The sequence below is a fragment of the Nelusetta ayraudi genome, unplaced genomic scaffold (assembly GCF_046127955.1).
Source record: "Nelusetta ayraudi isolate G7.1 ecotype Tasmania unplaced genomic scaffold, CSIRO-AGI_Nayr_v1 ptg000110l, whole genome shotgun sequence".
Taxonomy (NCBI): Eukaryota; Metazoa; Chordata; class Actinopteri; order Tetraodontiformes; family Monacanthidae; genus Nelusetta; species Nelusetta ayraudi.
In genome coordinates this window covers 336,036-363,979 of record NW_027466160.1, presented here as the reverse complement: position 1 = coordinate 363,979, position 27,944 = coordinate 336,036, and the positions used below count along the sequence as shown (strand labels likewise).

The 27,944-nt window shown below is 54.0% G+C and overlaps 2 protein-coding genes across 5 annotated transcripts; both read left to right on the top strand.

Annotated features, from left to right (window-relative positions):
* The first annotated feature begins 25 nt into the window (after window positions 1-25).
* On the top strand, window positions 26-22,075 carry LOC142903459 (uncharacterized). 2 transcript variants are annotated; one of them, XM_076049093.1, is made up of 69 exons: window positions 707-991; window positions 1,087-1,604; window positions 1,713-1,784; window positions 2,019-2,120; window positions 2,239-2,349; window positions 2,478-2,588; window positions 2,664-2,774; window positions 2,880-2,990; window positions 3,093-3,206; window positions 3,338-3,448; window positions 3,536-3,646; window positions 3,736-3,846; window positions 3,943-4,053; window positions 4,266-4,376; window positions 4,460-4,570; window positions 5,084-5,194; window positions 5,633-5,740; window positions 5,815-5,925; window positions 6,023-6,133; window positions 6,225-6,335; window positions 6,479-6,589; window positions 6,711-6,821; window positions 6,916-7,026; window positions 7,128-7,238; window positions 7,488-7,598; window positions 7,696-7,806; window positions 7,914-8,024; window positions 8,167-8,277; window positions 8,396-8,506; window positions 8,607-8,717; window positions 8,870-8,980; window positions 9,080-9,190; window positions 9,282-9,389; window positions 9,612-9,722; window positions 9,828-9,938; window positions 10,191-10,301; window positions 10,383-10,493; window positions 10,602-10,700; window positions 10,766-10,876; window positions 10,991-11,098; window positions 11,560-11,670; window positions 11,773-11,883; window positions 11,977-12,087; window positions 12,612-12,722; window positions 12,823-12,933; window positions 13,171-13,281; window positions 13,377-13,484; window positions 13,829-13,939; window positions 14,040-14,150; window positions 15,019-15,129; window positions 15,370-15,471; window positions 15,619-15,723; window positions 15,827-15,928; window positions 16,273-16,377; window positions 16,506-16,610; window positions 16,699-16,806; window positions 16,906-17,016; window positions 17,111-17,227; window positions 17,428-17,538; window positions 17,610-17,714; window positions 17,816-17,920; window positions 18,001-18,105; window positions 18,203-18,295; window positions 18,673-18,777; window positions 19,159-19,339; window positions 19,700-19,792; window positions 19,934-20,032; window positions 20,307-20,443; window positions 20,727-22,075. In XM_076049093.1, exons 2-69 carry the CDS (start codon window positions 1,125-1,127, stop codon window positions 20,901-20,903), a joined length of 7,905 nt encoding a protein of 2,634 aa, XP_075905208.1. In that variant the 5' UTR covers window positions 707-991; window positions 1,087-1,124; the 3' UTR covers window positions 20,904-22,075. The 2 variants fall into 2 exon arrangements, with proteins under 2 accessions (XP_075905209.1, XP_075905208.1); XM_076049094.1 differs by lacking the exons at window positions 19,700-19,792; window positions 19,934-20,032 and having other exon boundaries at window positions 26-991.
* Window positions 22,076-22,365: 290 nt separating this feature from the next.
* ssr1 (signal sequence receptor, alpha) lies at window positions 22,366-26,849 on the top strand. 3 transcript variants are annotated; one of them, XR_012929248.1, is made up of 11 exons: window positions 22,366-22,538; window positions 23,317-23,453; window positions 23,527-23,623; window positions 23,760-23,863; window positions 23,937-24,095; window positions 24,182-24,258; window positions 24,491-24,569; window positions 24,682-24,775; window positions 25,031-25,045; window positions 25,481-25,663; window positions 25,694-26,849. XR_012929248.1 is itself a non-coding variant. In XM_076049154.1 (10 exons), exons 1-10 carry the CDS (start codon window positions 22,469-22,471, stop codon window positions 25,546-25,548), a joined length of 900 nt encoding a protein of 299 aa, XP_075905269.1. In that variant the 5' UTR covers window positions 22,366-22,468; the 3' UTR covers window positions 25,549-25,689. The 3 variants fall into 3 exon arrangements, 2 of the variants coding, with proteins under 2 accessions (XP_075905269.1, XP_075905270.1); XM_076049154.1 differs by lacking the exon at window positions 25,694-26,849 and having other exon boundaries at window positions 25,481-25,689; XM_076049155.1 differs by lacking the exons at window positions 25,031-25,045; window positions 25,694-26,849 and having other exon boundaries at window positions 22,368-22,538; window positions 25,481-25,689.
* The last annotated feature ends 1,095 nt before the right edge of the window (window positions 26,850-27,944 follow it).

Here is a 27,944-nt window from a genome sequence, read left to right as displayed (position 1 = left end):
ACACACACACACACACACACACACACACACACACACACGTGTGTCCAGAAAGCCACACGTGTTGTTTGATTACTCGGCTCTCTTCAAGGATGTCCTGGTGGTGGTGGTTCATTATTTGACTTTTCTTTCTTTTAATGGCTGAATTCCAACTGAGCAGAAAACTCAAGCACATCAGACAGAGCTGCCAATTACATTTATTAAAATTAGAATTAAATTTAAAACATTTTTTTGAAGAGAAAATGTGTGTTTTACTCACAGGGGTTTTAAAAAGAGCACATTTATTGAGACACTTTGCCACTGTTCCTCCTCTTGTAGTTTTAGATCTTTGTTAATATTAGATTCAGAGGTTACAACTCTTGATCAACTCTTTGTTTATCCTACATTGGGGAAATTAACATAATTACAGCAACATGTAGTGCAATAGAGAGGAAAACAACAATATGAATTAGAAAGAAATAAAGATAAAATTACAAAGGAAAGGGAGGAAAAATCAACTGTTTACATCTACACGGACAGTTCTATTTTTTTACACATTCTGATTCTGATTCCATTACATTTCTGATTTTTAATTCAATTCAAAAGCAGAGAAATTTGGGTTATTGTGGCTGAAGGGAGATTGCGGAGCGTCGTGTTGGTGAATTCTTTCCAGCTGACGAGTGGTCGCGTCCGCCGTGCCAACCAGCGGAGGGTAGGAGGTGTGTGTGTGGGGGGCGGGGGGTGGCGTTGGCATGGTGGTGATAAGGTCCTGAGTGGAAGCTAAATGTGGAAGCTGGCGGTGATAAGAAGCACCCGATGAACCGGCGCCACAAGGACTGAACCAGGACGGTGGAGCGGGCAGCCGCCACTCAGGTCTTCACAGCAGAGACGACAAACCAGCAGGCTGGAAGAGTTCCTCGGGGGGAGAAGAACAAGAAGAACCTCTGGAACATCTGAGAGACAGAAGGAGTTTCTGAGGAACCTGGAGGAACCTGACCAGACGACAAGCAGAGAGGTGGGTGGCGACCTTGAGGTGGGTGGCGACCTTCACTGGAACGAGAAGAAGAAATCGTTCTTAAAAATGTCTTCCTGATCCTTTTCCCATGATAGTGACACTCAGGAGGAGGAGTCTGCTGGAGGTGACCGACATGGAGGGAGCAGAGACCCCACCTGCTGCAGTGACCACTGAGAGGGTGGAGAAGGTCACCACCTCCACGGTGCTAACCACAGTGCTCACCACGGTGCTAACCACGGAGATGACCTCAGCTGTGGAGGAGGAGGTCACGACGGGATCCAGCATCCCGGAGAAGGAAGAAGACACCACTGGTCAGGAGGCTGTAGAGGAGGAGGAGAAGGAGGAGGAGAAACAGAAGGCGGAGGAGGAGATGGAAGAGAAGGACGAGGAGGACAAAGGGAAGGTGGAGGAGGAGGAGGAAAAGGGGAAGGTGGAGGAGGAGGAGAGGGAGGAGGAGGCAGAGAAGGAGGAGAAGGAGGACAAGCAGCAGCAGGAAGACGAGGGGGAGAACGAGAAGGTGGAGGAGGGGGAGGAGGAGGACGAAGGTGAAGAGGATGGAGGTCAGGAAGGTCAACATCTGGTCAAGAAGCTGATGAGTCCATGGGAGTCAGAGGTGAGAACTTTTAAAACCCCGGCGGGAGCTCTGTCAAGGTCAGAGGTCAGAGGTCAGTGAGAAGGTCCAGCAGTCGGAACCTCCATGGAATCTCCTCATGTTTTCCAGGCCTCGTCCGACGCCAAGCCTCCCATCCCGGACCCGGCCTTCAACAGGAGGTGCAGCCTGATGGCCAGCGATGTGAGTCTGCCTGCTGTGCTGTTGTGTTGCTGTTGTGTTGCTGCTGTTTTCGTGTGTCATGCAAATTGGCAGGAAGGAAGGAGACGTTCTGCAGGATGTTTCAACTCAAGACCAGTGACCTTTTTCATACTGCTGGGGTGTAGATTAGTCACACACACACGCACACAGACACTCTGACGATCATGAGGATGACGATGATGATGACGATGATGACGATGACGATGGTCCCTGCAGGTAAAGTACAAGGAGGACCTGGAGAAGATGAGAGGTCAGAGTCTGTTTGTTCCCGGCGCCGAGCTCATCCACGCCAAGAACATCAGCGCCGTCATCTCTGAGGTCTGGACACACACGCACACACAAACACACACACACACGCACACACACACACACACACACACACCCGTGGTGGTGGTGGTGGTGCTGAGCTCCTGCTGTCTCCTCCTCCTCCCCCCAGTCCAAGTACAAGGAGGAGGGCAGGAAGGAGGCGTCTCTCTCCCTCTACTCCATCCTGCCTGAGACTCCGGAGACACAGCGAGCCAGAGAGGCCTCAGAGCTCCAGAGTCAGGTGACCTCCTCCTCCCACACCTCCACCTCAGGCTCTAAGCCCACCCCAACACCCTCAGGGGGTGGCTCATGTGATCCTCGCTGTATTTTCTGTAGTTGTTATTTTTCTTCTTCCTCCTGGTGTTGCAGGTGAAGTACAGAGAGAGTGGGAAGGCTGAGATCTCCTCCTCACTCTACTGTCTGCTGCCACAAACCTCCGAGACACAGCTGGCCAGAGAGCTGAGCGACATGCAGAGTGAGGTCAGAACACATGGATGGTGGATGATGGATGGATGGATGGATGGATAATGAACAGATGGATGGTGTGTCCTTCAGAACAAGTACAAGGAGGAGGGCAGGAAGGAGATGAGCAGCAGCCTCTACTCTCAGCTCCCTGAGACGTCTGAGATGCAGCTGTCCAGGGCCGTCCAGCTCTTCCAGAGCGAGGTGCATCCACCTGCTCCCTCATCCCGCGGCAGCATCATCACTGCCTCTTTTTATCGTGCGACTGTCATCAAACAATAAACCCCACAACCTTCTGTGATGGTACAGAAAAGGTACACGGAGGAGGGCAGGAGGAAGGCGTCCATCTCCCTCTACTCCCAGCTGGCCGACACTCCAGAGATCCAGCACGCCCTGGAGGTGTCTCAGCTGCAGAGCGAGGCAGGCACACACACACACACACACACACACACACACACACACACACACACACACACACACACACACTCACTCACTCTGATCCTCTCTCTGTCTCTCTCTCAGGTGAACTATCGGCCGAGGCTGATGGTGAAAGGAGCTCCACCCTCTCTGTACTCTCAGCTGGCCGACACGGTGGAGCTGCAGCAGGCCAGAGAGATGACGGAGCTGCAGAGTGAGGTGAGAGTGTGACGCACACAGTGATGGATGAATTCAAAATGAAATAAGCCAATGAAATAAATCTAAATTCCTGAAGGTTCTCAGTGTAGCTGCGTGCTGATTGACAGCTTCTGCGTGGTTGTGTTCTTCAGAGTAAATACAAGGAGGTTGGTAGGCGGCGCCTCAGCCAGAGCTTCTACTCCCAGCTGCCCCAGACGGCCGACACCCAGTTCGCCAGGAGCGTCGGCGAGCTGCAGAGTCAGGTGACCAGGCGGCGGCGGGATGGCTGGAGTTCAGCTGTAGCGAGCGACTCAACCGACCATGTGACTGACTGCTGCTGCTGTTTTCAGCTTCGCTACAAGGAGGCGGGGCAGAAGGGCGGGACTTCCTGTCTGTACTCGCAGCTCCCGGAGACGCTGGAGACGGCTCACGCCAAGGAGGTGTCGGAGCTGCTCAGTCAGGTGGGACTCCATCACCGTCTGGTTGGACGGTTTCCTGAAGGCTGAAGCTCCGCCCACCTCCAACCATGTGGCACCCTTTCCCCCTGCAGGTGAAGTACAAGGAGGAGGGCAAGAAGGAGATGAGCTGCAGCCTGTACTCAGCGCTGCCCGAGACCATCGACACCCAGCACGCCAGGGAGGCATCCCAGCTGCAGAGCCAGGTCACCCCCCAACCCCACCCCACCCCCCAGGAAGTCCAGCCTTCAAAGTGGCGCTCTCGTCCTCGTCCAATCAGCTGTTTGTTTCCCTTCCTGCAGGTCAAGTACAAGGACGGCCTGCAGCAGAAGGTCCAGAGCTCTTTGTACCACCAGTTGGCCGAGACCAGCCAGACTCAGCTGGCCAAGCAGCTGACGGAGCTGCAGAGTCAGGTGACCTTCATCATCATCATCATCACCTCAGTGGTGGTGGTCCTCTTCAGCCTGCTGCCTCCTGGAGCACCAGCGAGCAGCAGGCTGTTGGACCAGACTGGGTTTAGTTCTCCAGCTGCTCCTCTGAAGCTCACTATCATTTATTTTGTATTTGTGCCTTTAAAAAGATAACACTCAACCCTTCCTCTATCGCCCCCTTGTGGCGTCTGCAGGTAAAGTACAGAGAGGCGGGCAGGAAGGAGGCCAGCGGCTGCCTGTACGCCGCCCTGCCAGAGACCCTGGAGACCCAGCACGCCAAGGAGGCCACCGAGCTACTCAGCCAGGTAACCACCCCCTCCCTCACCTGGCCAGCCCCGCCCACTGCCCCGCCCACAGGTGACCCCTCCCTGCCACCCTGCCCCCTCAGGTCAAGTACCAGCAGAGCGGCAGGAAGGAGATGAGCAGCTCGCTGTACGCCAAGATGCCCCACACCACCGAGACCAGCCTGGCCAGGGAGGTGACGGAGCTGCTGAGTGAGGTGACACACACACACACACACACACACACACACTTACTTCAGACCTGCTTCAGTGTGACGTGGAAATGAGATCAGTCCTCAGATGGCCTGCAGTGTGTGTGTGTGTGTGTGTGTGTGTGTGTGTGTGTGAGAGAGAGAGAGAGAGAGAGAGATCACATCCCCCTGTTTGATGTTTTTTTTTTCTTTTTTAGCATGAAGTGAATCAGCACAAGTGTGATTAGCATCCAGGAAGGATCAAAGAGTGTGCGTGCGCGCACACGCGCATGTGTGTGTGTGTGTGTGTGTGTGTGTGTGTGTGTGTGTGTGTGTGTGTTCATGCACTGGTCCTCTCATTAGCATCTCATTGGACGGCGGCTGGTTGAGAGGCAGAGGCGAAAAAAAAAACCAAGGCGTCTCTCTCTATTTCTGTGTTTCTCCTGTGACGTCACTCTGAGGGTTTTGCAAATGTGTGTGTGTGTGTGTGTGTGTGTGTGTGCGCGTGTGTGTGTGTGTGTGTGTGTGTGTGTTTGACAGGCCAAGTACAAGCAGGACGGTGTGCAGAGCCTCCCCCACAGCGTCTACAGCCAGCTGCCCGCCACGGCCCAGACGCTGCACGCCAAGAGCGTGTCGGAGCTGCAGAGCGAGGTGGCCAAGACACCCAGACACTCCTCTCTCACTCTCACTCTCTCACTCCTGAATCTTTCATCCGAGCCGCAGCGGCTCTTAGTGGGAGACATCACTAATTCATCTCATTCACATGCATTTTAGAAGGAGCTTCAAAAACAAAGTAAAATAAAATTTACATCCTGTTGGCACCTCGTGGACGTGGAAGTTCTGCCTGCAGCAGCAGCAGGTGTCAGGCCAGTAACACCTTCCCCCTGGTGGCTGGAAGCAGTACTGCTCTGAGAACGGCAGCGCTCAGTTGACGATGAGCTGATCCACCTTTTCCTCCTCATTTATTGATCAGTTTTTCTGTAAAATGTTTGTGTTTGTGTGTCTTTGATTCTGATGGATTGGTCTATTCTTCTTTGTTTTCTTCTTCTTCTTCTTCTTCTGCTGCTGCTGCTGCTGCTGCGCTGCCAGATGAAGTACAAGCAGGGCAGGAGGGAGGCGTCGGGCTCGCTGTACTCCACTCTGCCTGAGACGCTGGAGACGCTGCACGCCAAGGAGGCGTCCCGGCTGCAGAGCGAGGTGAGCCTGCAGAGGGCGCTCGCACCCACACACACACACACACACACACCTGAGCTGAGCTCCATGTGTTCCAGCTGAGGTACAGGGAGGAGGTGAAGAGCGCTCGACCCTCCAGTCTCTTCCACCTGCTGCCCGACACCCCAGAGATCAACCATGCAAGAGAAGTGAGCGAGCTGCTCAGCGAGGTAGGACCGGCGCAGAGCCACGCCTCCCTTATCCTCTCTCTTCATCACACCCGCCTCACTGCCATGCTTTGCCCCCCCCCCCCCCACCCCCCCACAGGTGAAGTACAAGGAGGAGGGCAAGAAGGAGATGAGCTGCAGCCTGTACTCAGCGCTGCCCGAGACCATCGACACCCAGCACGCCAGGGAGGCATCCCAGCTGCAGAGCCAGGTCACCCCACCCCCCCACCCCACAGGAAGTCCAGCCTTCACAGTGGCGCTCTCCTCCTCGTCCAATCAGCTGTTTGTTTCCCTTCCTGCAGGTCAAGTACAAGGACGGCCTGCAGCAGAAGGTCCAGAGCTCTTTGTACCACCAGTTGGCCGAGACCAGCCAGACTCAGCTGGCCAAGCAGCTGACGGAGCTGCAGAGTCAGGTGACCTTCATCATCATCATCATCATCATCATCATCACCTCAATGGTGGTGGTCCTCCTTAGTCTGCTGCCTCCTGGAGTTCCAGGGAGCAGGACGTCTGCAGCACCTTCACCTCTCTTCTTCTCCTCCTCCTCCCTCTGAAGGTCCGCTACCAGGAGGCCGGGAAGAAGGAGCTGAGCTCGTCTGGCTTCTCCCTGTTGCCGGTCACCATGGAGACGCAGCACGCCAAAGAGGCGGCGGAGCTGCTGAATGAGGTGAGTCCGCTTCCTGCTTCCCTCCCTCCTGCTGTGTCTGTTGTCCAGGTGTGGATGTGATGAACATGACTCCTCCCTCCTACTCCTCCTCCACCTCGTTCCCCACCTCCTGTTCCTCCAGGTGAAGTACAGGGAGGGCGGCAGGGCCGAGATGTCCAGCAGCCTCTACTCCACCATGGCCGACACGCCCGAGAGCAACTTCGCTCGAGAGGTGATGGACATGCAGAGCCAGGTGAGGAGCAGAGGGGCCAGTGGAACAACAGCAGCAGCAGCTTCAGGTCAAAGTTCAAGTGGTGAAGATCTTTGGTGTCTCTCCTTTCTCTCAGACCAAGTACAAGGAGGAGGGGCTGAGGAACCTCTCCCACAGTCTCTACTCTCAGCTCCCACACACCACCGACACCCAGTTCGTCAAGAACGTCTCAGAGCTGCAGAGCGAGGTGGGCGGAGCCGCAGTCTGCATCCAATTGGATCTGCCCAATCCAGGAGGAGGAAGAAGACACGCTGATTGATGACGTTCACGTCGTTGTTGCTCTTTCAGAGGAAGTACAAGGAGGCGGGAAAGAAGGCAGCCGCCAGCTCGCTGTACTCCACCCTGCCGGAGAACCTGGACACCCGGCACGCCAGGGAGGTGTCTCAGCTGCAGAGCCAGGTGAGGCCACCTTCTGGTTCAGGACCAGAGTGGGCGGGGCCACAGGTCCTCCCAGCAGGAGATGTGATGGTGTGAATGCAGCAGCAGCAGCAGAAGAAGAAGAAGCCGGTCACTAGATGATGCAGACTCAGCCTGGAGATGTTCCTCTGTGAATGACGCTCAGTTGTTGGGTGCAGTGGACGGCGTTGTGGGTGGGGCCAAGGTGAAAGACTAATGAAAGGGGCGTGGCTTCTCCTGTGTTTCCTCCAGAGGGCCTACAAGCAGGATGTGAAGAAGGACTGCAGCTCCAGTCTGTACCACCTGATGCCGGAGACCCTGGACACCCTGGTGGCCCGGCAGCAGACTGAGGCCGTCAGCGACGTGAGGCCCCGCCCCCTGCTCCTCCTCGTCCTACTCCGCCTCCTCCCTCTCCTTCTCCTCCTCCTCCTCCGCATCAGCATCCTCCTCTCTCTTGCAGCTCAAGTACAAAGAAGATGGGAAGAAGGAGATGAACATGAACCTGTACTCGCTGCTGCCCGACACCCTGGACACCCAGCACGCCAAGGAGCAGAGCCAATCACAGAGCCAGGTGCTCCCACCCACCCATCGCCTACCACTGCTCACTCACTGGGTCACCGGTCGCTGATGTTGCTGCGTGCCTGAATTTGACGTTCTTCTTCGTCTGTGTCACCTCAGCTCAAATACCAGGAGGCCAGTAGGAAGCAGGGGGCGGCGCCCTTGTACCACCAGCTGGCTGAGACGCTGGAGACACAGCACGCCAGAGAGGCGTCGCAGCTGCAGAGTCAGGTAGCAGCACCACTGCAGCAGTAGCAGCAGGAAGTGGAGACCTTCTTCACCCGCACAGCAGGAAGTTGAAGAGCAACCATGAATGGTTGTGATCTTGCAGCCCAATCCCGCTCCAAAGTAGTGTTCCCATCTGGTCCTGCAGGTCCGCTACAAGGAGGCCGGGAAGGCTGAGACGGCCCATTCAGTGTACCAGCAGCTGGCCGACACCCTGGAGACCCAGCTGGCCCGCGAGCTCACCGACATGCAGAGCAACGTGAGTTTGTAGGACCAGTCAGTCACAACTCGGCGTGTTGAAACAGCAAAGAGACCATAGACAACCGATGCTGGCCTGGTAAAACAGTCTGTCTGTTCCTGTTCCTGTCTGTCCACAGACAAAGTACAGGGAGGAGGGCTTGAGGGGTCTCAGTCAGAGCTTCTACTCCCAGCTACCCCAGACTGTCGACACCCAGTTTGCCAAGACGACCTCGGAGCTGCAGAGTGAGGTAGGCGGAGCCGACGTCTGCTGCGTCCAATTGGATCCGTTTCAGTCCAGGAGGAGGAAGGAGACACGCTGACGGTGTTCTTCTCTTTGTTGCTGCACAGATCAGCTACAGGAAGTCGGGCAAGCAGCAGGCCGCCAGCTCGCTGTACTCGGTGATGGCTGACACCCTGGACATGCAGTATGCCAAGCAGGCGTCGCAGCTGCAGAGTCAGGTAGACCTCCAGCCAGCAGGGGGCAGCGGTGGCGGCTTTGTCGCTCTATGATCGTGTCTATGTCTATGATCATCATAGAAGGAAACAAAACCATTGTTTTCATTTGTCATTCCTGTGTACTTCACCTGTGGACTCTCTGTTGCCCCCTGCAGGTCAAGTACAAGGAGGCGGGGCAGAAGGAGCTGTCGTCCAACCTGTTCTCCACCCTCCCTCAGACCCTTCACACCCAGGTGGCCAAGGAGGTGATGGAGCTCCAGAGTCAGGTGACGTGCCGCCACTGCCAACCTTGTTTTTTTTTTCTTTTTTCTTTTTCATTTTACACAATGATTCCCAGTGAGATCAGCAGTTTGAACTGTGTGCAGGTCAAGTACAGAGAGAGCGGGAAGAAGGAGGCGGGCTCGGCGCTCTACCACCTCCTGCCTGAGACGGCTGACACCCAGCACGCCAAGCACATGTCAGAGATCCAGAGCGAGGTGCTGGCCCCGCCCACCCAGCTGCCACACCCCCCCCTAGCCCAACCCCCAGACTCAGACCAACAGCGCTGACTGTCTTTGACGGTTTCAGGCGCAGTACCGGAAGGAGAGGGAGGAGCTGGCCGACTCGCTCTTCTCCGTGATGCCCGACACGCTGCAGACCAGCTTTGCCAGAGAGATGGCTGAGACGCACAGCCAGGTGGGTGACCAGCTGCTGACTGGACGAGACTGGAACCATTCTTTTGAAAGATGAGGAGAAGTTTTTTGTTAGAATTAAAAGTGAAAACAACAATAATGGAAAGTTGTACATTTTGAAAAAGCAACAAATTCCTGTGTATGAGCTGATGGCACATGAAAGGGGGCGGAGCCACATCAGAAGCAAGTGATTGATTGATTGATGGATTGTCTCTTGTGTCTCCAGGTCAAGTACAAGCAGGCTGGGAGGCAGCAGGCGGAGGCCTCACTCTTCTCCAAACTGCCTGAAACTCTGGAGACCAAACACGCCCGAGAGGCCTCGCAGCTGCAGAGCCAGGTCCCTGAACGCACCGCGCCGCAGCACCCCTGCCAAATACTCATCGCTCAGCTCGGCTCCGGCTCAACGCGGTGTCCTGCCGTCACTCTGCTTTTGTGCTGACAGAAAAACTACAAAGATGGCGGCAGGACGGCCATGACGTCATCGCTGTATGCTCAGCTTCCAGAGACCTCGGAGATCCAGTTCGCTCGGGAGATGACGGAATTGCAGAGTGAGGTACAGCACATACATGCACGCACGCCCAGAGACTGCCCCCTGGTGGTTGGTTGCAGTCTAATCACTCAGCACCTCTCCCGTCAAGCTAAACACTCCCAACACTTTCCAAAGTGTTTCTAAGTTTCTTCAGGAACTTTGTAGTTTTTCATGACTTTGGTTTTAAAATTCATCACGAGGTGACGTTTTAAAAAAAAGTAGGCGGGGCATCAAGATTGAGAAGCATTGATTGGTTGCTGCTCTCTGATGGTGCAGCTCCGGTACAAGGAGGAGGGGAGGCGGAGCCAAAGCATGAGCGTCTACTCGCAGCTGCCGGAGACCAACGACATCCAGTTGGCCAGAACCCTGTCGGAGCAGCAGAGCGAGGTGGTCCACGTACAGTACTTCTTCTTCTTCTCTTCCTCTGTAGTATTTTCGATAGTATCTTTACTGTGGATGTGGCTGCAGACCAAGTACAGGGAGGCCGGGAGGAAGGCGGCGTCCAGCTGCCTCTACTCCAAGCTGCCGGAGACCCTGGAGACCCATCACGCCAAGGAGGTGTCTCAGCTGCAGAGTCAGGTGACCTGCGGCGTTGATGACATCACACAGGGGGCGGGGCAACAATCCAGCAGTCTCTTTGGCAGTTTATGAACATCTCGGTTTCAACTCTTTCCGTCTGCGTCGCAGGTCAAGTACAAACAGGAAGTGGGCGGCTCTCTGTACCAGCAGCTTCCTGAGACGGCAGAAACGCAGCTGGCCAAGGAGCTGAGGGGCGTTTACAGCCAGGTGAGGCGTTCACTGCCGCCACCGCCACCTGTGCCGGTTTGTGTGACTGCAGCTCTTGTCCTCAGGTGACCTACCAGCAGGACGGGAAGAAGGAAATGGAACGCAGCCTGTACTCACTGCTGCCCCAGACGGCCGAGACACAGCTCGCCAAGCACGTCTCGGAGTTACAGAGCGAGGTGAGGACCCTGAACGCACCACAAGGCCAAGCAGCAGCATTTCATTTTTCATTGCCTTTAGTAACAACGCACAAAGTGAGAGAGATTTGACCTTTTTGACCTTTCTATCTGCAGACTCAGTACCGGAAGGAGAGGGAGGAGCTGGCCGAGTCGCTCTTCTCTGCCATGGCCGACACTCTGGACACCCAGCTGGCCAGAGAGATGGCCCACACACACAGCCAGGTCCTGCCTCTCTCACCCTCGTCATCACACACTGATCTGATCTGCAGCGCCTGGAAACACACATAACATACTCAAATACACTCAAAAATATACATAGTAGACATATATATATATATTTAAATATATATTTTTTTGAGGTAGCATGGGGAGGTTGGAACATGAGGGGAATGTATGTGTTGTGTTCACACACACACACACACACACACACACACACACACACACACGCACTGATAAACCTGTGACTCTTGTGTCTATTCTGGTCTCCTTATCACCCACACACTCTCCTCCTCCTCCTCCTGCCTCTTCTCCTCCACCCAGCCGGACATCCTCCCAGTTTGCTGCCGACTCTGGTGGACGTTGCCTTTGTTGGTTGCGAGTGTGTTCACTTGTGTGTGTGTGTGTGTGTGTGTGTGTGTGTGTGTGTGTGTGTGTGTGTGTGTGTGTGTGTGTGTGTGTTGCAGGTGAAGTACAAGGAGGCGGCCAAGAAGGAGGCCAGCAGCAGTTTGTACCACCAGATGCCTGAGACCCTGGAGACGCTGCACGCAAAGGAGGCGTCGGAGCTGCAGAGTGAGGTACCCACACACACACACACACACACACACACACACTCAATCACTCCCACTTGTAGCAGGATAAGCTAAAACGCTGAGCTGTGATTGGCTCTGATTGTGCAGAACAAGTACAAGCAGGGCTTCAGGGAGTCGGTGGCCTCCAGTCTGTACTGTCAGCTGCCTCAGACGGCCGAGACCCAACTGGCCGCCAAGGTGACCGACCTGCAGAGTCAGGTAGGTCAGGTGGGAGTGCACCTCTGCTCATCCTCCTCCTCCTCCTCCTCCCCCTCCTCAGCCTCCTCCTCTCTGTGTGTCTCTCCTGTGCAGAGTAAGTACAAGGAGGACGGGATGAGGAGCCTCAGCCAGAGCTTCTACTCTCAGCTGCCAGAGACGGCCGAGACCCAGCTGGCCAGGAGCGTGTCTGAGCTGCAGAGTCAGGTGACCACCACTCACACGCAGGTTCCCTTAAATACTGGGAGAAAATTTGCAAGGCAAATGATTTGCTTTTTTTTTTTTTTTTTTAAACCTCTTGAAGTCAATACAACCTTTCACACCGGCAGCGGATTTCCATGGAGCGAAAAAGTGGAAGTTGTTGTTTCGCTCTTCCGCGCTCTCGTGTCAAATTTTGCGGAGGCGAAAAGGCCATCGGCTGGACCTCTGACCAATCACAATGATGTTGGCATGTTGATGACATCACATCATCGTGACCGAGAGGTTTATCATTTGCTCTCTCCTTCGGCAAACGTGAAGCCAGTTGACCGACATTCTAAATTTCACTGGGTAAATTCTGAGCTCCTGGATGGTGGTGTTGATCTCCATCCATCCAGGATGTGCATACATTTTTCCATTGTTTATTTCTGTCGCTTTGCCTATTGCGGTGTGTAAGGACCTTAACACCCTCACACCCTGATCTGCTGCTGCTGCTACTGCTGCTAACGGCTGCTGTCTGTGATTCCTCGCAGGCAAAGTACAAGGACGCTGCCAAGAAGGAGGCCAGCAGCTGCGAGTACCACCAGCTGGCTGAGACCCTGGAGACACAGCACGCCAAGGAGGCCTCGGAGCTGCAGAGCGAGGTACCCACACACTCATCCAGTGTTTCATTCACGTGCTCTTAATTTGAAACGGCCCCAGCAAGGAAGTGGTCGTGGCTGTGAGTTCTTTGCTTCTACTCAGCTCAAGTACAGGGAGGAGAGCAGGAAGGAGCTGAGCACCAACCTGTACGCCACGCTGGCCGAGACCCCGGAGACCAAGCTGGCCAGAGCCGCCACCGAGCTGCAGAGCCAGGTGGGCCAGCAGGGGGCGCTGTCACCGCCTGCAGGGGGCGCCGTCACCGCCGCCAGGGTGCAGGCTGGGGGGTGCTGAGGGGTTTGAAATAGCGCCATCCGGTGGCTGGAGGTTCACACTTGCAGTGCAGGTGCACATGCAAAGTCAGACTTAGTAGTATGTAAATAAGTTTGCATTGTGCCCATGTGTGTGTGTGTGTGTGTGTGTGTGTGTGTGTGTGTGTGTGTGTGCGTGCAGAATAAATACAAGCAGAAAGGTCGTCTGGAGGTCAGCAGCAGCATCTTCCACCAGATGCCCGAGACCAAAGAGACGGAGTTTGTCAAGCAGATCTCAGAGCTTCAGAGTGAAGTGAGAGACACGCGACGTGTGTGTGTGTGTGTGTGTGTGTGCTCGTGTGTGTGTCAGTTTTGTCCGAGCAGTAACATTCAGTTTGTTTCTTCCAGACAAAGTACAAGAAGGACAAGGAGGATCTGGCCAACACCTTGTTCTCTACGCTGCCGGAGACGCTGCACACTCAGTTTGTGAAGGAGATGTCGGAGACGCACAGCGAGGTGAGAAACACTCCTCCTCCTCCTCCTTCTTCTTGTTCCCTGGGTGTGAATATTTCAGCGCTGTTGGCCTGAAATAGCCTGAGATTTAAAAGAAACATGAATAATTAATGGTAGTTTCTGCTGTGAGGGAGCAAAATTAGCAAAAGTAAAGTGGTGGGTGGTTGAAGGGGCCAGCGGGGGGGATACTTTGCTTCTCAAATATCTTCTGTTGGAAAAATAGGTGTTCTTGCTTGAAGTGGAGCTGTTTTAACAATGCCGTTGTTTAATACAAGTGTTCAGGATGTAGAAAATACAATAATGTGTGTGTGTGTGTGTGTGTGTGTGTGTGTTTTGTTGTCTTCCAGACTAAGTACAAGCAGGACGGTAAGAAGCAGCTGGTCAAGAGTCTGTACAGCCTGCTGCCTGAGACCAGCCAGACCAGGCACGCCAAGGAGCAGACGCAGCTCTGCAGCCAGGTAGTGCCTTCCACTCCCACCACTCTCTGTGTGTGTTGTGTGACTGGTGTGACTGGTGTGTGTGTGTGACTGGTGTGTGTGTGTGTGTGTGCTCCTCCAGAAGGCCTACAGGGAGGAGGGCAGGAAGGAGGCCGGCTGCTGCCTCTACTCCAGGATGCCCCAGACCATCCAGACCGTCCTGGCCCAGGAGGTCAGCAGGACGCACAGCGACGTGAGTCACACACACACACACACACACACACACACACACACACACAGCCTGAGGACACTGACCTACTGCACACACACACACACACACACACACACACGAGCGAGCAGGGTGGTGTGCTTTGCGTGTGTGTTGACCGAGCACGCTGATGCCAACTGGAGCAGAAAACATCCTGTAAACAGCAGGAGCAGTCAGCAGCCAGGCTCACAGTGCACCTCTATAGCCCCCCCTGCTGGCTGCTGACTGCACATGCAGCTCATTAGCCCCTCCCTCACCCCTCTGTCAGAGCCAATGGGAGATAGAGTTCACGACGCCGACGTTTGTTTCCACAACTTTGTTTATTTTCATTGATCATCTCATGAGGTTAAATAAAGGGGGGCGGGATCGTCCTGATTGACAGCCCAGTCCTACCTCCCTCCTGATTGGTCAGGACAACATACAGCCTTGGCTCCGCCCCCCCCCTCCGCCCCCCCCCTCCGCCCCCCCTTTACAACCACACCCGACAGTTTCCTCTGTGAGCCTCTCTGCTCTCCTCAGCAGCTCCCAACCTGCAGCAGGTTCTCTTTCTGCCATGGATGCAGGTTAAATGTTTCAGCGGTTGCCAGGCAACAGCTTTGGAGTGTTTCTCTTCTTCATCCCTCCTTCATCTTCACTCTGCTGAACACTCATCCGTGGCGTCAATTCAACAGCCGCGATTATTTTTAGTCAAAAGGCAGAAATCAACAAGTTCGTCATCCACTCACCAGCAGGCTGATGAGTCACCAGAGAACTCCACCATCATCCTGCAGTCATCCTCACCCCCCTCCCCTCTCCTCCAACTCACCCATATCTTACCCCCCCCCTGCTCGCCCCGCCCCCGTCCTCCCTGCAGAAGTTCTACAAGGAGAAGTTCAACCGTGAAAAAGGGAAATCAACGTACAGCAACATGAAAACGCTGCCGGAAGTGGAGCACGCCATGGAGGTCAACAAGAACCAGAGCGATGTAAGCACGCACACACACACACACACACACACACACTCTCTCTCTCTCTCTCAGGTGGTTGTTATGTAAGGCCCTGCTGCTGCTGCTGCTGCCGCGGCTGCTGCAGCAGCTGTTTGACTCGTTTGTCTCCTCACGTCAATACTGATTTCTCCAATTTTGGTCGCTGTCTTCCACCCTGCGTGTGTGTGTATATTTTATTTGTCGATTGTGCATCAAAAACTGCATCTGCGTGTTGTGCAGGTCGGCTACCGCAGAGGCAAAGAGGAGCTGCATCGCTACAGCACAGCGGCCGACCGAGCCGACATCGTCAACGCCACCAAGGCTGCCAAACTGGCCAGCGACGTGAGTGTGTGTGAGTGTGTGCGTGTGTGAGTGTATCTATGTGTAAATAGTTCTTGATTATTTCCAGAAAATCTTCTCTAAGCACAGACCTGTAATTTAGAGATATGTGTGTGTGTGTGTGTGTGTGTGTGTGTGTGTGTCCCACAGATTGCTTACAAGAGCAACGGCAAGCTGCCCGTCCTGGGCGACGGCTCTATATTGGCCAGAACTGACATCCAGCATGCTCAGGAGGTCTCCAAACTGGCCAGCCAGGTAACACACACACACACACACACACACACACACACACACGCATACACACACACAGAATCCCCAGCATGCACTGGGCTGCTGACGCTGTGTGTTGGTGCTGCAGGTGAAGTATAAGGACAGTGTGGAGCGACAGAAGCCTCGCTACAACCCTCTGGACTGTCTCTCCTTCAAACACACTCGAGCTGCCGCTGCTCTGGCCAGTCAGGTGAGTCGCCTGCTGGTCACATGACCCGCCAAGGTGTTCCAGAAGTTTCTGTCTATGCAAAAAGTTCTGCCTCAACATTGACTTCACGTCAAAACGTGTCTTTAAATTTAAAATATGAGCATATACGCTGATTCTACTGGTGCATGTACACCATTAGAACACACACACACACACACACACACACACACATACACCATGGCCTCGGTCGCCCACACAGCCTCCCTCTCCACCTGGCAGTGTGATGTAACAGCTGCTAGTGTTGGACGCTGCTGTTCTGCAGGAAGCTGTGTGAGTGATGCCGCTGCTCAGATCTGGGTTTTCAGCGCCCCCTCTCTGTCTCCCAGGTGAAGTACAAGGCCAACCGCCAGCAGAAGGCCGAGGCCTTGGTGGACCTGCCCAACCTGCTGCAGCTGGAGCACGCGCTGCACGCCACCAGGCTGCAGAGTAACGTAGGTCACCTCGCTGCTGTTGACGTTCACATTCACATCACTTCAGTCAGATTGAATCCATATAATTCACCTGGAGGATAACCATCATTGTGTGTATGTGTGTGGTGTGTGTGTGTGTGTGTGTCCAGGTGGAGTACAAGAGGAAGTACGAGGAGACCAAGGACCAGTTCCACAGCGCCGTGGAAACAGCTGAGCAGCTCCACCACAGGGACAACGCAGCGCTGCACAGCCAGGTCTCTCTCTCTCTCTCTCTCTCTCTCTCTCTCTCTCACACACACACACACACACACACACACACACTCACGGTGTGTGTATGTGCAGGTGAAGTACAGGGAGGAGTACGAGAAGAGCCGTGGTCGCTCCCTCATGGAGTTTGGAGACACTCAGAGCTACAGAGTCTCCAAGGAGGCTCAGAAGATCCAGAGTGAGGTAGCAGCATCGCTCTGTGATCCACTGCTTCTGCCTGGTGTCTCCGCCTCCAGCCTACACCTGTGTGTGTGATTGTGTGTGTGTGTGTGTGTGTGTCAGAGGGAGTACCGGCGGGACTACGAGGAGCAGGTGAAGGGGAAACCGCTGCTGGACGTGGACCAAACACCTGGATACCTGACGGCTCGGCACGCCAGCAGCCTGCTGAGCGAGGTCACACACACACACACACACACACACAAGTTAGTAGTGCCGGTTGTGAGTGAACTTCAACAGCAGGTGTGTGTGTGTGTGTGTGTGTGTGCAGAAGGCTTACAGGAAGGACCTGGAGGAGGAGGTGAAGGGGCGGGGCCTCTCTGGTGTCGGCTTGGAGGAAACACCTGAGCTGCTGCGAGTCAAGAAAGCCACTCAGATACTGAATCAGGTGGGAACCACACACACACACACACACACACATACACACACACACACACACACACACACACACACATATTAGTGCTCTCTGCTGCAGCAATTCACAAATTTGACACAGTGAATATCACACTGATGTTCTCCTCACGTCTGTATGGCGTGCATGTGTTTGCATGTGTGTGTGTGTGTGTGCGTGTGTGTGTGTCTCCACAGAAGGAATATCGTAAGGACCTGGAGAGGGAGATCGTGGGTAAAGGGATGCAGCTGAGCGAAGACGTCCTGGAAATCCAGAGAGCCAAGAGAGCCTCGGAGATCCAGAGTCAGGTGTGTGTGCGTGTGTGTGTGTGTGTTTGTATAAATGTGTTAATAATTGTGTGTGTGTGTTTGTGTGTCAGGCATCCTACAAGCAGACGGATCAGTTGAGGGAGAACAGCTACGGCACAGTGACCGACACCCCCGAGCTGCTGCACGCCTCCTACCTCAAGGACGTCTACAGCCAGGTGTGTGTGTGTGTCTGTGTGTGTGTGTGTGTGTGTGTGTGTGTGTGTGTGTGTGTGTGTCCAGGGAGCATCACGGCTCTCTTGTCTCCTCCTCATCACAGAAGAAGTACAAGGACGAGGCCGAGCGTCTGAGGGGAAGCTTCAGCCTGGGCGCTGAGACGCCAGAGATGGAGAGAGTCCGAGCCAATCAGAGGCACGTCAGCTCGGTGAGAACACACACACACACACACACACACACACACACACACAGACGGCTCCACACTCACTGCTCCCTGTCGCCCCCTAGCTGCGCTACAGCTGGGACTCCAAGCTGGCCAGAGGCCTGATGTCTTCGGTGGCAGAGACTCCAGAGATCATCCTGGCCAGAGAAAACGCCAAGAAGATCAGCGACGTAGGCCGTCTGCCTGCGGGGGGCGCCAAGGGGCGAGCGTCCGTCCAGGTGTGGAGCTTTGGCTGTGAATATGACATCACTTCCTGTCTCCGTCCAGGTCCAGTACCGGGAGGAAGTGGGCCGAGGCACCGCGGTCAGCGAGACGCCGGAGATGGAGAGAGTCCGACGCAACCAGGAGAACATCAGCGCAGTGAGGACACACACACACACACACACACACACACACACACACACATGGTCACGATGCCCCTGCTGGCAGCCCAGTGGTTCTGCAGAGCACTGAGACTCAGGAGAGTCGTCTTTGCGTCTGTGTGTGTGTGTGTGTGTGTGTGTGTGTGTGTGTGTGTGTGTGTTTGTTTCTACCTCCTGACAGCTGAAGTACAAGCAGAGCGCCACCAAGGCCACCAGCGTGGGGACGACCCCGGAGCTGGAGAGAGTGCGACGCAACCAGGAGAGCATCAGCTCGGCAAGACACACACACACACACACACACACACACACACTGCACGTTCCCCTGCTGCTGATGATCGATGGAGTGTGTGTGTGTGTGTGTGTGTGTGGGTGCAGGTGAAGTACCAGCGCGGACTGCAGGAGGTGAGGGGGCGGAGCTGCAACGAGCTGGACACGCCCGAGTACAGGCGTGTCAGGAGGTCACATGACCTGCTCTCCACGGTAGCAAGACCGCTTCCCAGTCCGACCTGCAGGGGGCGGACCTAACCTGTCACAGCGGGTGGGGCTGACGCACAGCTGCTAACACCAACCAGAGCAAGTCCACAGCCGGGAGGAGCGAGCTGTGTGTGTGTGTGTGTGTGTGTGTGTGTGTGTGTGTGTGTAATAAAAGACTCCATCAACTTTCTTTGTGTGTGTGTGTTTTTGCTCTCTGACCAGCTGCACCCTGACCTGTTTGAAATCACAGCAAACTGATGAGTGTGTGTGTGTGTGTGAGAGAGAGAGAGTGTGTGTGTTGTTGGTGATCTTCTTCTTCTTGTCACTAACACAAGAACCCCCCCCCCCCCCCCTCCCCCCGACGCCTTGCTCTTTGCCGTCCAACAGGCCAAGTACCACGAGGACTTTGAGCGAACCCGGGGCCGAGGCTACTCGCCCGGACTGGACGACGGCAGCATGGAGCGCTACCAGAGAGCCAATCAGATGATCGGGGAGGCGGGCTACAGCAAAGGGATCCACCCCCAGCCGGGCCTGGAGATGGACCGGCGACCAGGAGGCATCATCGTGGGTCAGTCTGTGTGTGTGTGTGTCATCGACACTTCCTGCTGGTTTCTGGTTGCATGGTGAAGCCACATCGTTCTGAGAAACCTGGTGGCCATCTAGCGCCACTTGGTGGCCATGGCAGTCACTAGCTGCGTTTCCATTACCTCTTGAATTGTGCAACAACAGGTTTTGATGCCCTCATGAGGTGGTTTTTCAGATGGAGACGAGAATTTCGGTTTGCACGCTTCACACCATTCAATGGAAACGCCTCAAAATTTTAGAAATATCGCTTTTATTTTGCTAAAAACTGCCATGGAAACGCAGCTGGTGTGTGTGTGTGTGGGTTCCTGTGGAGGTGCCAGTCTCACTCTGAGCCTGTGTGAAGACCTCAAGGTGTGGAGGAGCGACCCCGGCTCCATCTTCGACTTGGACCCCCTGCAGGATGACATCCAGTCCAAGAGCCTGCGCAGGATGTCCGGTAGTCCCGACACGCCGCCTCACAGCTGGGAACATTCTAGAATCCACAGAGGAGTCATGTGACCGCCCTCCCCCTCTCTCCCTCCTCCTCTTTGCCTTACCCTTTCTACTGCGCTGCCCCCCGGTGGCGGGCGGCTCTCAGAGCGGGCTGACCGCAGACCGAGCGGACGGCTCTCCCAGCAGTCCGTGTCCAGCTCTCTGACCTCTGACCTTTGGGACCGTAGCAGCGCCGACACGCCCGGTACCCCACCCGATCCCCCTGTGTGTTCCGCCTCTTGCAGACACTCAACAGCAGGCTAACGGTGTTTTTGTTGGTTTGCTAACCCACGGCTGGAACTCGCTGACTCCCCCTATAGGCCACCTTCATCCTCACACTGCCCCCGCCCCCTCCCTCCACCGCGTGCTCACAGCACAACTTTCCTCTTCAATGAAACAGGAAACTGATCCTCCCCGTCTGTCTGTCTGTCTGTCTGTCTGTCTGTCTGTCTGTCTGTCTGTCGTCACTTCCTGTCCAGCTCCGGTCCTTCCCGGAGCCTACCAGCAGGGGGTGCAGATGCAGCAGCAGCAGCAGCATCAGCATCACGGCTACATGCATCAGACCAGCATGTCGTCGGTCAGATCCGTCACGTCGCCGCCGCACTCCGCCACCATGGTAGGTTCACATTCAGCTTTCTCTGGGATACTGTGGGTTTCTTTGAATTTACATCAGTCAGACCCCAAAACTGACATGCAGTGGCGCTGGATGGCCAACAGTGGAAATGGGAAATGGAAAAATTGTTTGAGAAAATAACCAAGTATAAGAAGAGAAAAGCATGAACTATTGATTTAGGTGCAGTTAAGTTATAAAGCAGTGATATTGGATGAAGGGAGAGGTGTTCCAACCGCACCTGCTGGCTCCAACTATGTGTGTTGTGTTGGTGTTGTGTTGCCCGCAGCGAGTCTACAGGGCGCTGTACGACTACGCGGCCCAGGACCACGACGAGGTCTCCTTCAGGGACGGCGACGTCATCGTCAACGCTCAGCCCATCGACGAGGGCTGGATGTATGGCACCGTGCAGCGCACCGGCAAGTCGGGCATGCTGCCCGCCAACTATGTGGAGTGCTGCAACTAAAGGGGGCGGGGTTTAGGGACGGGCGGGTCAGCAGGGCGGAGTCGGGAGGACCACACAGCGAAGCCACATCAGCACGTTTTCATTTCCTGTTTCTCGGCTCGCTCACTTTCCTCAGTGGTCGCACAAACAGCACAGCACTTCTTCTTCTGCTGCTGCTGCTGCTGCTGCTTCGTCTTCTGGTCCAGGCAGGAAAAGGAAAAGGGGGGCAAACTTAACTTTGGGTGGAGGTTGGAAGGGGAGAGGGGAGATTCTGGGTAGATTTACTTGCTAAACATCACAGACTGCTGACGACCTTCTGCTGAGGAGGAAGAGAAGAGGAGGAGGGGGTGGAGGAGGAGGAAGACCTGGCGAAGGAGGAGGAGGAGGAGAAGGAGGAGGAGGAGGAGGAGTAGGAGGAGGAGAGGGAGGCATGTTGTTGTTTTGTACTAGAGTAGGAAACGAGCGAGGGAGGATGTGAGAACTGTTTTATCTTTCATTGATCAGGTTATTTTGGCCAAATAAACAGATAAATAAAGAGCTGAGTGTGGAGGAGGGATCAGAGGAAGTCACCTGACAGGCCTGAGGGAGGTGTTGAAGTGATTCAGAACTTTCAGTCCTGTTGCTGTTTGCTTTCAGCTCAGTGTAGTTGGGCTTTATTTTTTGATTTTTTTTGGCTTTGTGCTTGAATCTCCAGGGATGTGTTGAAAACACTAACCGGACTGACACACTGTGTCTGCTGTCGCTCCATTTATCCATCACGTAGTTTAATTTTTCCCTGCTCACCTTCTGCTCAACTCTGGGACGCAGCTCGCATCTTCTTGACGTCACAAACTGTCCGTGCGCACGTCTGTGTTGTGGAAAAGCTTATTTTACTCCCCATCAGCCCACTGTGTGTCTTGCACCCGGTGGTCACGCGCTAAACAATGAGAGAGTTTTGTATTCTGTTCTCAGTTTAATTTCACAAAGAATTATTAGATTCACTACGATATTATTCATTAGGTTCTGTATGAGGTTATTCAGTTGGGTTTTATCTTTTTAATTCTACCAGTATAAAGTTTTGAGTTTTTACTGTTACATCACAAATTCATTACCCTGATATTTGAGATAATGTTTCACTGAATACTTTCCTTTTTGGTTGTTATCTGCAGTGTGTTATATGTGGTATGAATAAAAGAACATCATTTGTCAACAAATGTCTTTCAAACTCTTCTTTTTTTTTAAATCACCGTGACCATGATTAAATAAATGAGTAAATTTATTGAAATAACAGGTGTTTTACTGATTGGATTGTCAAACATATGCAGCAATGGAATCACATCCTTTCAATGAATTTGAAATATCGTGAATAGTTTGAGGGAATTGGGAAAAACGTTGAGGAAAATTGCAACGTTAGTTCGGAACATAGGGTGGCGGTAATGAGCCATGAAACCGGTTGCCGGCAGCAGCTTCACAAAAAGGGAAGAAGAAGGAGGCAGCTCGTTCGCGCATGCGCTGTATAACTAAGCCGGAAGCAACACCGCGGCGGCGACGACCACGGCTCGGCTGTATGACAGACGCTGAATGAACATTCACAAATTGACTTGAAAATGATGACATTTCTGCCCAAGCTGCTGCTACTCGTGCTGCTGGCCTTTCCGGCCACCGTCCTCATCAAAGGTGAATGTCTGAAAGATCTAAACTGCGGCTGCATCGCTTCAGTTCGAGCCGATACGATGCTAACGGCGGCTAGCCGAGCTTAGCAGACTAGCTGCGGTGGGAGGGAGGCCCGTCTCTGGCTGACATGTGCCAGCTGAAAGAACCGTAGACAATAAAACACTCTTCCTTTCGCCCGCGGTGCTCCTCCTGCTGTCAGCGGGCCACTTTCCGCCCAGTGGTACAGTCTCGGAAACCCACCATGTCCGCTGGGCTTCGGCTCGTACTTGATCCACTCGGCTTAGACTGACGTGTCCTTACTCTCTTCCTACTAGCCGTTAGCCTCATGCTAAGTGACGCTAAGGTTGCTCGGCGATGTGCGCTCCACTCAGGATCTGTGAACTAAAAACTAATGTGCACATTATGCGCAGTGTTGTGCACTTCCGGTGAAGCTCTGTTGTCTTAACACCGCTCACACAACGCTAGCCGTCAGAGCTAACTGCTAAATACACACAGGTGCCGCGACTTCCTGCAGTGTGTGAACTGATTTGACTTGACGAGCGAGCACCAAGCAGTGTTTTAGAGTGAATCCAATGAAGGGCTGCTGCTGCTGCTTTTCATGGAGTCGCACTCACGTTTGTGTCTTTGACCAGTGAACGCAGCTGGTTTCTTTGTTTGTGTGGTGGCTGCAGAGTCCTGGTAGTGTGACGATGGAGCAGCCATCAAGTCAAATGTCAATCAGTCGTCGAAAAAGTGACCCAGTATGAATTGACTCTCTCTGCTCCTTGTGCCGGACTTTCAGGGCCGGTGGGGGCGAGCGCCCAGGACCTAACCGAGGACGAGGAGGCTGAGACTGTGGACGAAGATGTGGTGGACGACACAGCGACCGAGGACGACGATGACGAGGCGGAGGTGGAAGACGACGAGAACACGGAGCTAGTGAGTCGGTGGGACGCGGAGAGTCTTTGTTTCTTTGTTTATTTGAAATGCTGAAAGCATGTGTGCGTTGCAGACAGAAGAGAAGGAGGAGGAGGAAGAGGAGGCTCTGGTCGGGGAGGTGAAGGCCTCGCCCAACGCCGACACCACCATCCTCTTCGTCAAGGGAGACGGTGAGTCGTCACTTCCACTCTGCACTGCCGAGTTCAGACTGTCGAGCTCAAAAACACTGCGGCCAAATTTGGCCCTCGGGCCAGAGTTTGACCCCTATTGTCTAGTTTGAGTTCTGACCCACTGGTTCCTCTCCAGACTTCCCAGCCAACGACATTGTTAAGTTCCTGCTGGGCTTCACCAACAAGGGTCCTGACAGCTTCGTGGTGGAATCTCTGGACGCCTCCTTCCGCTACCCTCAGGTACTGACCCCTGACCTCCAGCAGCAGCGGGAGGAGGGGAGTACTATGACGTGACCCACTTCCTCTTGTGCAGGACTACCAGTTCTACATCCAGAACTTCACGGCCCTGCAGCTGGGCACCGCGGTGCCGGCGGGCCGACAGGCCACCTTCGAGTACTCCTTCATCCCTGCCGAGCCCATGGGGGGGCGCCCCTTTGGCCTGGTCATCAACCTCAACTACAAGGACGCCACCGTAAGCCCACACAGAACCAGGCTCCCACCTGCCCCTGGTGACCTCACAGAGGGCTCGCTGACCACTGTGTCTTCTCCTCCTCACAGGGGAACATCTTCCAGGACGCCGTCTTCAACCAGACGGTGACCATCACAGAGAAGGAGGACGGCCTTGACGGAGAGACGTAGGTGGACTTAATGTCCTCTCTCTCTCTGTCTCCCTCTCTCTCTCCCTCTCTCTCTCCCTCTGTCTCTCGCTATCGCTGTCTCTCACTCTCTGTCTCTGTCTCTGTCTCTGTGTCTCTCCCTCTCTCTCTCCCTCTGTCTCTCTCTCTCTGTCTCTCACTCTCTCTCTGTCTCTCACTCTCTCTCACACTCACTCACTCACTCGTAGTCATTCTTCTCTCCCTCCTCCAGGATCTTCATGTACATCTTCCTGTCTGGTCTCGGCCTGCTGGTCGTTGTCGGCCTCCACCAGCTGCTGGAGTCCAGGAAGGTACGTGAGACCAAGGTTCTGGTTCTGGTTGGGATGGAGCCCACCTGTGAGTGGTGGTGGGGCGCCCGCCTCCCAGTCTTCACCTTCTCCTCCTCCCCCTCCGCCCATACAGAGGAGGCGTCCGGCTGCCAAGGTGGAGATGGGAACGTCCAGCCACAACGACGTGGACCTGAGCTGGATCCCCCAGGAGACGCTCAACCAGATCAGTAGGTGCACACTGCTGACCCCTGACCCCAGCACCTGCCCACCTCTTTGTCTCTGCACCTTGAGCCCTGCTGAGCCACACCCACCACTGCTCCTTACACCTCCACCTTTCTACTCAAATGAAAGGAAAAAATGATGTTGATGTCTAAGATCCCTCCAGTGACCTTTAACCCCACTGTGCCTGATGACCACTCACTCTCTTCTTCTTCTTTTCCTCCTCTTGCCTTCCTCACTGTCATCTCTCCTTGTGTCTTCAGTGCAGAGTCGCAGAGGTGAGCTTCGTGTGTGTGTGTGTGTGTGTGTGTGTGTGTGTGTGTGTGTGTGTGTGTGTGTGTGTGTGTGTGTGTGTGTGTGTGTGTGTGTGTGTGTGTGTGTGTGTGTCCTTTGAACAATGCTGCTGTTTCCCCTCTGGCTCTGCTGGGTGTTATGACATCATCACGTGCTTCTCTCTGAGCGGCGGTATTAATGTGTTGCTGGCCAATCACATCACTCTGACTGGCACCATGTGCTCTTTGGCTGCAAACAGGCCCATTGAGATAAAAAAAAAAAAATCAACTTCACAAGATTTGCATGTTGCCTTGACCTTTGAGTCCCGGGCTCTGGGTCTTAGCTGCACAACCAGGAACCCGAGTGTGAAGTCTTCCAGTCGAAGGTCGCTGGAAGGAAAGATTGAGTTGTGTCTTCTTCTTCTTCTTCTCCTCCGCCAGACAAAGCTTCACCCAAACGATCCCCCCGCAAGAGAAGTCAGAAGCGCTCGGCCGGCTCAGACGAGTGACGGGCGCCAGGCTCCGCCCACCGAGGGGGCGTGGCTCCCAGGACGCCTCACTGTCCCCACGCAGGAATTTAAGGCTGGATCATCTGGATTTACAGCTTAGAACTGTAGAACATGTGCACACACACACACACACACACACACACACACACACACACACACACACAGAGAGAGAGGGGGGATTGTGGAGGGTCGGTGGGAGGCGAGGAGTCAGACGGTCGGTTTAAAAGACATTTTTCTAAGAGGTTTTCAGTTTATTTTGACAGCGTTGTCGCCGTCTCAGTGTGATTGTCGACCCGGATCTCCGTCGCCAGAGGTAGACGATGAATGGAGGAAGATGAATTCTTTTTAAAGTCACTGAAAAAGAAAAAAAAGAAGAAGCTCTGAATTCCTGGCCAGGTCTTGTGTGGATCTGTGGAGACGATCCGAGCCGCCATAACAAAATTCATCAGATGCAGTTTTTTTTGTTTGTTTGGAGTTTTTATTTCAATGTTGTTGTTTTTTTTTGTTTTTTTTGTAGATTTTCTCTGTGTGCACAGTTTAGCTTGGTTGTGGTTTGTTTTTCTGCACTGCTGCCTTAATGTCACTCACGTTGAGCTCCAGGTGGCCACAGCTTTGGCAGCAGGTGCTGGAGGATGCGAAGGAGCAGGTGGGCGGTGGCGGGCAGCTTTTCAGGAAAGTGAGCGGAGAATGAGAACCCGCCTCCTCACTGATGATGGCCAATCACACACCTTTGTTTGGCCGCTGATTGGCTGTTAAAAAAAAAAAACAAGTGGCCTCCAAACCATCAACATGTGCCTGTTTCTAACTTCCTGTCTGTGAAACATCTCAACCATCTTCAAGAAGCTGTCTCTTTATTTCCGTTGTTTTTTTTTTAATCAGAAAAAAATGTTTGTGGAAATTTCTGTGAGTGTAGTTTGTGCGCCTGGCTGAAGCACTGGTGATGATACTGAAGCTCCCTGAGGGGAGCTGAGCGCTAATTTATTTGACATCCAATGGCAGTGGGACACTGAACACAGACTTGTGCACTGTTTTTTTTTGTCTTGTTTTCTATTTTACTACTCTGGCTCAGCAGCACTGATCGCAGCCCCCTGGTGGCGCCGCAGGTCAGTCGAAGTGACCTCGGCAGGAGGGGGGAGACGTGGTGGGTGGAGCTTCAGCGGAGAACTGGAGGACCCAGAACCACCTCGGCCAGTCCTCAGGTGTCCCCACCTCCAGGGGGCGCCGCAGCTCCTCTACTAACACCAGCCTCTGCTTCCATCTGCTTTTTAATGTGCAAGGAATAAAAGTTTTGATTTACTGAAGCTTTGCGCTGCCTTTTGTCTTTCATTGTAAATGTTGTGAGGCCACTTTGGATGCTGTAAAAATCAACTGTCTGTGGCTTCATGGCATTTAAATGTGAACTGGGCGTTTTGTACGTGGACGAAAACAGAGTCACAAAGCTTCAACTGCATTTTGAGTGAGGTCTGCAGCCTCCACCGGATGGCAGCAGAGCTCTGAACTGCAACACCAGCAGCCTCCACCGGATGGCAGCAGAGCTGTGTGAACTGCAACACCAGCAGCCTCCACCGGATGGCAGCAGAGCCGTGTGAACTGCAACACCTGCAGCCTCCACCGGATGGCAGCAGAGCTGTGTGAACTGCAACACCTGCAGCATCCACCGGATGGCAGCAGAGCTGTGTGAACTGCAACACCAGCAGCCTCCACCGGATGGCAGCAGAGCTGTGTGAACTGCAACACCAGCAGCCTCCACCGGATGGCAGCAGCATCTACCGGATGGCAGCAGAGCTGTGTGAACCGCAACACCTGCAGCCTCGATTCGTGCTCCGAACGCATAAATCGACTCGACTTCTTCGTCGAACCCTTTCGCTCGGTCCAAAGTGGCTGGCTGAAAGTAGGACACGAAACAGCGAGAGGCTGCCATTATTGTGGTGAGTACCACACTTATCTCCACCAAGTTCATGACAGGAGTTTTAAAGGTTCGCTGGAACAGCGGCAGAATGTGGACGTCGCTGAGTTGAGCTTTTCCAGCGACAGCGAGCAGGTTCGTCACCGCTCCGTGTCTGTCTGTGCACTTGATGAACATTTTCTTACACTCTTCGCTTAAAACGCACGGTTCATCAATTACTTTTTAATCGTTGCATTATTTAGTTGAGTTCTAGAGCTAACTAGCAGCTGGCTGGACCTCGTGGCGGACTGATTGCTAATGGCTGACACCTGGTGCTCGGACTCGATGATCTGCCAATGAGCTCCAGGCGCAGCAGAACCTCGCATTCCGCGTGGAGACGGGGAGGTGAAGGCTGTTTCTGGAGCAGGCTCTGTCGCTCAGGTAATAGTTTACATTGACGGCTGCTGTTTCCACAATAACTTTGCTTTCCAGCCGCCACACAGGTTGCTAC